At 37.5% G+C, this 9,303-nt stretch overlaps 1 protein-coding gene across 1 annotated transcript; it reads left to right on the top strand.

The window, feature by feature from the left end:
• The first annotated feature begins 4,472 nt into the window (after positions 1 to 4,472).
• Positions 4,473 to 8,807, top strand: aqp1a.1 (aquaporin 1a (Colton blood group), tandem duplicate 1). Its single transcript, XM_056265138.1, has 4 exons — positions 4,473 to 4,907; positions 6,224 to 6,388; positions 6,648 to 6,728; positions 8,221 to 8,807. Exons 1-4 carry the CDS (start codon positions 4,551 to 4,553, stop codon positions 8,398 to 8,400), a joined length of 783 nt encoding a protein of 260 aa, XP_056121113.1. The 5' UTR covers positions 4,473 to 4,550; the 3' UTR covers positions 8,401 to 8,807.
• Positions 8,808 to 9,303: the final 496 nt, after the last annotated feature.

Genomic DNA, 9,303 nt, shown 5'->3' with positions numbered 1-9,303 from the left:
GTGAAAAGGGTTATATATGAAAATAATTATGACAATAGATAAAGATAATGTTTGATTTATGATTGGTGCATATCTTTATTGGCACAGGCCCTAGATCAGTAGTTCTCTGTCTGCCATATCTAATCCTAAACCACTGTCAGTCGCTTGGATTACATGTTTATCTTCTGCAAATCTTGATCTTTTCCAGCTATGTTTCCAAAGAGAACCAGAACATGGCATTGTTTGTAAAAAAAAAAATACTATTTAAGGGTGTTAAATGTTTCTGTGAAAATTACACTTCATCTGCGCATAGAGACAAATTACCACCTGGCTTTGATACAATATAGCTAATTCATTTTTTATATATTTAAAATGCTGTTAAGGATGATTTCAAAGGACAAGACAAAAAAAATCAATTTAAGCAAGAAAATCTTAGCAAGAACTATAGGTGCATCTTAATTTACAGATAGTAAGCATAATGACTCAGGAAACCCTAAAAAAAAAATGTAAACACACATGTGTGTATGTGTGCCTTATCTATGTGACCACAAGTTCATTTGCAGTAGGATCCATGATAAATCCTCAAATCACTGATAGCAGATGTCCTCTAAAGACTTTATTTTGGCAATAAGAACCGTGTGTTGAGTGCAGTTAGCTGTAATACAATATGTGGGAGAATGAATTTTTAAATTTTTGTGTCATTAGTTTACTTTGTGTTTTGCCCAAAAACAATCTCACTGTAATCGCAAAATACAGCTCAGTTAGTTCCGAGAAAAGGCTCTTGAATCTGAAATGAGTCCAAATAATTGTTTGGGCTTCTGTATATCGAGAGAGGTAAAAGTTGCTGGTACTTTGCTGTATTGTTTGAGTTAAAGAGGGAGCTGTGTGTGTGTGTGTGTGTGTGTGTGTGTGTGTGTGTGTGTGTGTGCGTGCGTGCGTGTGTGTGTGCGTGCGTGTGTGTGTGTGTGTGTGTGTGCGTGTGTGTGTGTGTGTGTGTGCGTGTGTGTGTGTGTGTGTGTGTGTGTGTGTGTGTGTGTGTGTGTGTGTGTGTGTGTGTGTGTGTGTGAGAGAGGGTTTACCAGGCCAGGCCAGGCCAAACACACAATGTTATGGGGACAAAGATGCCAATATCCGAAATCTTTGACCTTTGATAATCTTTGATATTTTTTGGTCCCCATGAGGAAAAAGGATATATATATATACAGTACTGTGCAAAAGTCTTGGGCACGCTAATATTTTTTGCCCAAAAAAATATTTTTAAACCTGTTATTTGTATCTTTTGCTATAGTGTGTCAGTAGGAAATATCAGTTTACATTCTCAAACATTAATTTTGCCATAAATTGTAATAATCCAGTGAGATTTTTGTATGCACAAGGAGTCTGACAACAGCCGGGTATGATCCACATCTGATCTCACCATCATCGAGTCTGTTTGTGCTTACATGAAGAAACAGAAAAAATCCAAAAGAACTGTGGCAACGTCTCCAAGACGCTTGAAGAAGCCTTCCTGCAAAGCTTTTTAGGCATTTGAGTAAAAATGCTGTAAAGTGAGGATGCTTTCAGAAATAATGTCACATTATTTAGTGTGAACACCCTTTGTGTTTGAAACAGCTGTTGTCCAGGTACACTTGCACATAGTTCGTCAGGTAGCTTTGCAGGAAGGTCTCTTCAAGCGCCTTGGAGACGCAGTTTTTCTGGATTCAGTCTGTCTCAGTTTTTTCTGTTTCTTCATGTGATCCCAGATGGGCTCGATGATGGTGAGATCAGATCTCTGTGTGGATCATATACCAGCTGTTGTCAGACTCCTTGTGCATACAAAAATCTCACTGGATTATTACAAATAATGTAAAAATTTATATTTGGAAATGTAAACTGTTATTTCCAAATTCCAACGCTATATCTCACGATCAAAAGTGAGTACGAGGTGGCTAATTCGTATGAATTCATACGACCCCCCTAGTGGGAAAAAAGTATACTTTACTGTATTTGAAATATATTCCCTTTTTCAATAGAACATTGCAAATATACTAACGAAATTTTTACTATCTTTAAATATATTAAAAGTATATTAGCATCATGCTTTTACCTATTTTCACAATACGACTTTGAACACACTTTAAAATAATTGTACTTTAGTATATTTTCTAAAAATATATTTTAGAAAAATATACTTGAAGTGAAAATTCAGTTTATTTTTTAAAAGCGTATTTATTTGCACTTTATTAAAAATATATTTTAACTGTGTGCTGGAAATGATCATTGTCACAATGCATTGAAAGTATACTTTCAAAATACACCATAGTATTTTGTACAAAGTATAGCTAAGTTTTATTTGTCTAATAATGTACATTTGTTATTGAAGACAAAGTATGCAATTTGAAGTATCTGGAATAAGCCAAAGGTATCCCGTCCTTCGGAGGAGACGTTAAACTGAGGTCCTGACTCTCTGTGGTCATTAAAAATCCCAGGATGTCTTTCGAAAAAGAGTAGGGGTGTAACCCCGGCATCCTGGCCAAATTTGCCCCTTGGCCTCTGTCCATCATGGCCTCCTAATCCTCCCCATACTCTGATTGGCTTCATCACTGTCTCCTCTCCACCAGTAAGCTGGTGTGTGGTGAGCGTTCTGGCGCACTATGGCTGCCGTCGCATCATCCAGGTCGATGCTGCACACTGGTGGTGGTTGAGGAGATTCCCCCCTTCCATGTAAAGCGCTTTGAGTACCCAGAAAAGCGCTATATAAATGTATCGAATTATAATGATAATTATTAATGAGCCTCTACTTTTTACTCAAATATATCACACTATGATAGCCTTGTGGGCAAGTGCGCCGGCATGTGCTTCGGGAGACCCGAGTTCGAGTCCTGGCTCCTGGACCTTTCCTGATCCCGTTCCCCCACCTCACTTCCTGTCTAGCTACTGTCCTATCCTAATAAAAGGCGAAAACGCTGAAATATTGTTTTTAAAAAATAAAAAATATATATAAATACACTTATGGTATATTGCTTGTATGTTTCCAAGACACTCGTAATGTACTTGTAACACAAATAAAGTACACTTTAATATCACTTATCAAGCATGTAATTAGTCCTTACACATGCATATTGTAATGATGTGGAGGACGCAGAAGAATCCATTTGCAGCTTTATTAGAATGGTCAACAGGCAGGGTAAATCAGGGGCAGACAGAACAACGGAGATAACCTCAGAGCAGAAGTGGATGACAAGCAAGGGTCGAGGCAGGCGGCAGAAGAATCAGAAGTCGGTAGAAACAATCCAAGGTCAGTAACAGGTCAGCAAACACAGGGAAAACGCTCAGAAATTGTACGCCGGGGCAATGCAATACTTCGCAATGAACTTGAGAGTGAACGGGGTTTATATGGGTGAGTGTGGATGAGCTGCAGGTGTTTGTGTAATCAGTCCCAGGTAAGCAGCATGATGGGATGTTGAGTTTGTGATGGTTAATATTCTGGTGAAAGTGTCCTACAGTGTAGTGGAAGCCTGCTCTGTAACACGTATACTTGAAGTTGGTCCAATTTAGTACACAAAAGTACACTAAAAACATTTAAAATGATGTTTTACTACAATTTAATTACAACTAAAATATACTTAGTACAAAATTTGTTGTTTCAAAATAGCACACTTCAAGTTAACTACTCATTAACACACATGAAGTATACTGATAATTAGTCTGGCTGCAAGTATTTTTTTCACCAGGTCTAAACCCCAGTGTTGGGTAGGTTTAGGGGCGTGGTCAAGGGTAGGTAATTCGTAACCTCGTAAAATGACTACGAATTGCCGTGAGATGGTTGGATATTTCCTACTGACACACTACAGCAAAAGATATAAATAACTCGCTTAAAAATATTTCTTTGGTGCAAAAATAGTAGTGTGCTTAAGACTTTTGCACAGTACTGTATATATATATATATATATTTTTTTTTTTTTTTATGTAACAATGCAGAAAGTAATATGTGATGGATAGGTTTAGTGCTAAGGGAACCGAATATAAGGTTTGCACAGTATAAAACCATCATATCTATGGAAAGTTCCCCTAAAACATGAAAACCCAACACACCCATCCCACTACTGAAAATCACATCCAGTATTTCTTTGACTAGGAAAAACCGCCCAGCCAAAAGTGTGGCCACACCGGAATGAATTCATGTTTCTCATGGTCTTGAAAATTCAGTGTCCAGAGCTGTAATCTGAAATACATAATTTCCAAATGATGAAATTACTAATATTCTTTTTATAGTTTAGCTGCTCATAGCACTCATATCAGCTGGAAATTGATGTTTAAATAAGCTCAGATCATGCCCTTCTCTGAGATACTTAAAGTGTCAATGAAACGAGAGTTAAGAAGCAGGGGAAAAAAACTAAAGATGTCTCATTAATTTCGCCTGCCTTTTTTCTTCTCTCTCACTCACTCTTTCTGCTCCTGAAGCTTAAACCCGCCTCCTGTTTCATTAGCAGGACCTGCCCTATAAATACTCTCTTTTGGCAGAGAAACGTACTTAGTGCCCACAGAAACCCTCTCCCTCACACAGCTGAGAGTGCCCAGAGCTGCCAGTCATGAAGGAGCTGAAGAGCAAGGCGTTCTGGAGGGCTGTTTTGGCTGAGCTGGTCGGCATGACCCTCTTCATCTTCCTGAGCATTACAGCTGCAGTTGGAAACACCAACAATGACAAACCAGACCAGGAGGTCAAGGTGGCACTTGCATTCGGGTTGGCCATTGCCACTCTTGCCCAAAGCCTGGGTCACATCAGTGGAGCTCACCTGAATCCAGCTGTGACGCTGGGCTTGCTGGCCAGCTGTCAGATCAGCTTGCTGAAGGCTGTGATGTATATCGTGGCCCAGATGTTCGGTGCAGCGTTGGCGAGTGGCATCGTGTATGGCGTCACGAAAGGGGACACCCTGGGGCTGAACACGGTGAGTGAGCGGATCCTTCTTATCTCTGCGAAGTCACCTGTTCTTCTGAGCCTCTCGGTTCCAGTGCAGTTTACTTACAGCTTTCAACTGTCTTTACTGGAATAAGCCAAGAAATGGATTCAATTTGTTTTAATTTCATGAATTAATAAATAGTTGCAAGGAAAGGAGGACACATTTTGAATTTTGGGTAACACATTATTTTAACATTGTCCTTGTTACATATGTTACATGTACTTACCATAGTAATAACAATGCATAATTACATGCAACTTACCCTCAACCAAACCCTAACCCCATAGTAAGTACATGTTGTTAATTGATAGTACTCTGTACTTAAATATTTTTTTATTTTTGAATAAATCACTTTATTTTAAGGAGACATTGTTACAGTGTAATTATATATTTAAGAACTAACTAATAATTATGTACTTACTATATAGGGTTAGGGTAGGATTAGAGTTTGGTTCAGGGATAGTTGCATGTAATTATGCATAATTTACTGTTATTGCTATGGTAAGTACATGTAAGTAACAAAGACACTGTAAAATAAAGTGTTACCCAAAATTCAAAATCTGTCCTTCTTTCCTTGTAATAAACTATGTGTAACTTGTAAATGCATAATTTACTGTTATTGCTATGGTAAGTACATGTAAAATTTGTAACAATGTCACTGTAAAATATAGTGTTACCTAAATGAGTTTTTTTTACTATTTTAAGTCAAGTCAAAATTATGAACAAATCATTATGGGTGAATCCAACAGAAGTCATTTTAAGGTTCAAATAACAAAAACAAAAAAAATCCCACTTTTTTCTGTATACTGAAAGTCATTTACTACTCTGGTTTAAATTACAGTATATATTAAAATGTTAGAAATGTACTTAATAACAGTTGGTAAACAGAGAAAAACCCACACGTTAGAATCCGTCTCTATGAATGGGCGTGTGGGCAGGCAAGATCTGATGATAAACTTATCATGTCTGTTCAGAAGCAGCGTTCTTTCCAGTGAATATCATTTCTGAACATTTCAAGAAGGCGTAATGTACTTACAGTATTTGCTTTGCTAAAGCTGCTGGCTGTCAATGTCATGTTGTTATTGCTGAGTGACATCAGAGCGCTGTCCTCTGACCTAAAAACTATGTCTCACTAAATTACCTCTTGCTTATACGTCATAAAATGAGTCTCTGAGCGTTTCTTCTGCTTTAAGTTATATATATATATATATATATATATAATTGTGATGTCCATGCATTTAAATAAAGTATTATAAATAAAACTTTTACTACATACATTTTTTTTTTTTTTTTTTTTACTACAGATCAACAGCGACATCTCTGCAGGTCAAGGTGTTGGTATTGAACTCTTCGCTACCTTCCAGCTAGTGTTGTGTGTCTTAGCAACCACAGACAAAAGAAGGCGGGACGTGTCAGGCTCCGCCCCTCTGGCCATCGGCCTCAGCGTTTGCCTGGGACATTTGACAGCCGTGAGTAATCAGCATTCAGACATCTACTGCTACTTTTTCTTTGCATGAGCATTCCTGTAACTGTTGTAAATATTGCCAGGGTTACCATATGAATATATAAAGCAACATCACACAAATAGAGCTATGTTTAGCTATGTAAATCAGTTTCTGCTTTAGGAAAAATTAAAATAAAGTGGCCCGAGCAATACAAATTGTTTTGCGCTCAATCTCCCAAGACTCCCAACATTGTCTCCATCCTCTTTTGTTTGTCTTTGTGTAGATCAGTTTCACGGGATGTGGAATCAATCCAGCTCGATCCTTTGGTCCGGCAGTAATTCTGAGAGATTTTACCAACCACTGGGTAAAATTATATTTCTGTTTTCACCTTTGCAAATTAACACATGCTATCCGAACATATCCAGAGAATGCAGATGTTAATTGTAAACCGCTCAGGATCTTATCAGAAGACAGAATCAGCTAATGTTGAACTTTTATAGTTAATGAGTAACAATCATATTGTTTTAGATGAATGGCTAGTCAAGAATAATCTATAGTTAACTTAGTTAACTCACATGTTTGTGTATTGTTTGCTAAAGGTTTCTTAGTGTACTTAGGGTCGCAGATAGCACATGGCAGAGACGACTATTTAAAGTGCATGTTTTCATCCGGTATTTTACCTCAGATGTAGAGAGTTTGCTCATCTTCTATTTAATGTTGACTAGAAATGTCTTTTAAGATGTTTATCAGATGTGTATGTGCTTCCTAGGGTTAGTGATATGAACAAACCGCTTACCTGAAGGATGTTTGTTATGGACATGAATGAAACCTTAAAATTTGTGGCTTGTTGAGAAGAGATGTGCTATTAAGAAAATCTGATACATCTAAATATATATATATATATATAAATAGCGCTTTATACAATACAGATTGTTTCAAAGCAGCTTTATAGTGATAACAGGAAAATAATGCATTTCGGCTGTTGTTCAGCTGAAGTTAGTTCAGTGTTGATTCAGTTCAGGTGCGAAGATCATCAATTATTAAATAAGTTCATTTCATCTATAAAGCAGTTCTGCGAAAACTTGTCATCGCTCAGTTCAGTTCAGTTCTCATACAACAGCGTCAGTGCAGTCAGATCAATAATATCGTTGAATATTAAGTGTCCTCAACTAAGCAAGCCAGATCGGCGAGAGTGGCAAGGAACTAAAACTCCATCAGTGACAGAATGGAGGAAAAAACCTTGGGAGAAACCAGGAAACTCAGTCGCTCAGTTCTCCTCTGGCCAACGAACGAACAGTGTGTGATTATGATTCAGGCTGCATTACTGATTACACTGCATACTTACATTTGAGTTGAACTTGAGTCATATTTGGGCACCAGAAAAACAAGGATATGCAACCAATCTCTAGCATCGACAACAAATCAGAAACAGCGTAGCACTGGCAAGCAGATGTTGTTTATATGATATTACAACGCTATCTCACGACCAATTCGTCCGAATTTGACGAGTGATTAAAAGATGGCTCATTCGTACGAATTTGTACGATTTGTCTAAACCCACGTGATGGGTAGGTTTAGGGGCGGGGTCAGGGGTAGGTCATTCGTACGAATTCATACGAATTGGGCAATTCGTCAAATATGTACGTTTTAGCAATAATCGTACTAATTCGTACGAGTGAGGTCGTACGAAATGTTACGAATTAGCCATCTTTTAATCACTCGTCAAATTCGGACGAATTGGTCGTGAGATCGGGTTGGATATTACCATGAGATGTCCTTCCATAAACGCAAATATATTAATTCATTTGTATACTGTTCCTAAAGGATGTTTGAAATGATTTCTACGCTGTTTCCAGGTGTACTGGGTAGGCCCTATGTGTGGCGGTGTGGCAGCCGCGCTGGTCTATGACTTTCTGCTCTTCCCTAAACTGGACGACTTCCCTGAGCGCGTGCGAGTGCTGGTCTCCGGCCCAAACACAGACTATGAGGTCAACGGTACCGACGACCCCCCTGCTGTAGAGATGTCTTCAAAGTGATACGAGACTCGGCATATTTAGTGAATGATATTCTAAACCACTAAATATCTGTAAATATATCCTTTTTTTCCCCTACAGGGAAATAGCATTCATTTCAAATTTACTATATGACAGTGTGGAGTTGTAAATGTCAAACCATTTATGTAGTTGCTCAAAAGGACAGTTAGCATTTTGTATTGACTGATTCGAGTTTTGTATTAATGTTTTTACTCTTATTTAGTGAAACAGTATGTACCTCAGGAAAATTATACAGTTTTTCACTTTTTTTTTTTTTTTATTTCACATATAAGCTTCCAAAATTTAGATTCACTTTTTGTGAACTTTTTTTCCACATTGTATTGTATTATGTGTACACTATGATGATGTTTTTTGTAATTAAACTTCAGGATGTTTAATCTAAAATAGAAGATGTTTTTCTTCAAATTACTAATGAAAGCTTTGAATATTAGTTGAGATTTTCCATTTGAACTGAACTTTTGTACTACATATCAATCAAATATATCAATCTCGATAAGATTTTTTTGAATCAATAATGTATTTCTTGGGGTGTAATATTTTTGAACAAGCCTGCTGTGTTTTAAAATGTGAGCGACCGTCACACAATCCTCTGACTGTAAAACAAAACTGAACCCAAGTGCAGTTTATTTTACAGATAGTGACAGAGATACAAAATAAACACAACCAAACTTAGACTACACTTGAACTATGAACCTGAACCATGATAATAGAAACTCACTGACAGTGAAAAAACTCAAACAAAGCTCAACAAGGTGCTAGGGAAACAAGACGGCTGTAAATACAAGGGCTAACAAGACACCGGTGGGAACAATCAGGAAATCACAAAGGGGAAACAGGAAAAGGAACAGGAAATACAACTACTAAATTAGAGACTAGATAACAAAA

This window comes from Rhinichthys klamathensis, unplaced genomic scaffold (assembly GCF_029890125.1).
Source record: "Rhinichthys klamathensis goyatoka isolate OS25496 unplaced genomic scaffold, OSU_Roscu_1.1 h1tg000011l_1, whole genome shotgun sequence".
NCBI lineage: Eukaryota > Metazoa > Chordata > Actinopteri > Cypriniformes > Leuciscidae > Rhinichthys > Rhinichthys klamathensis.
This window is presented reverse-complemented; position numbering and strand designations above follow the sequence as displayed.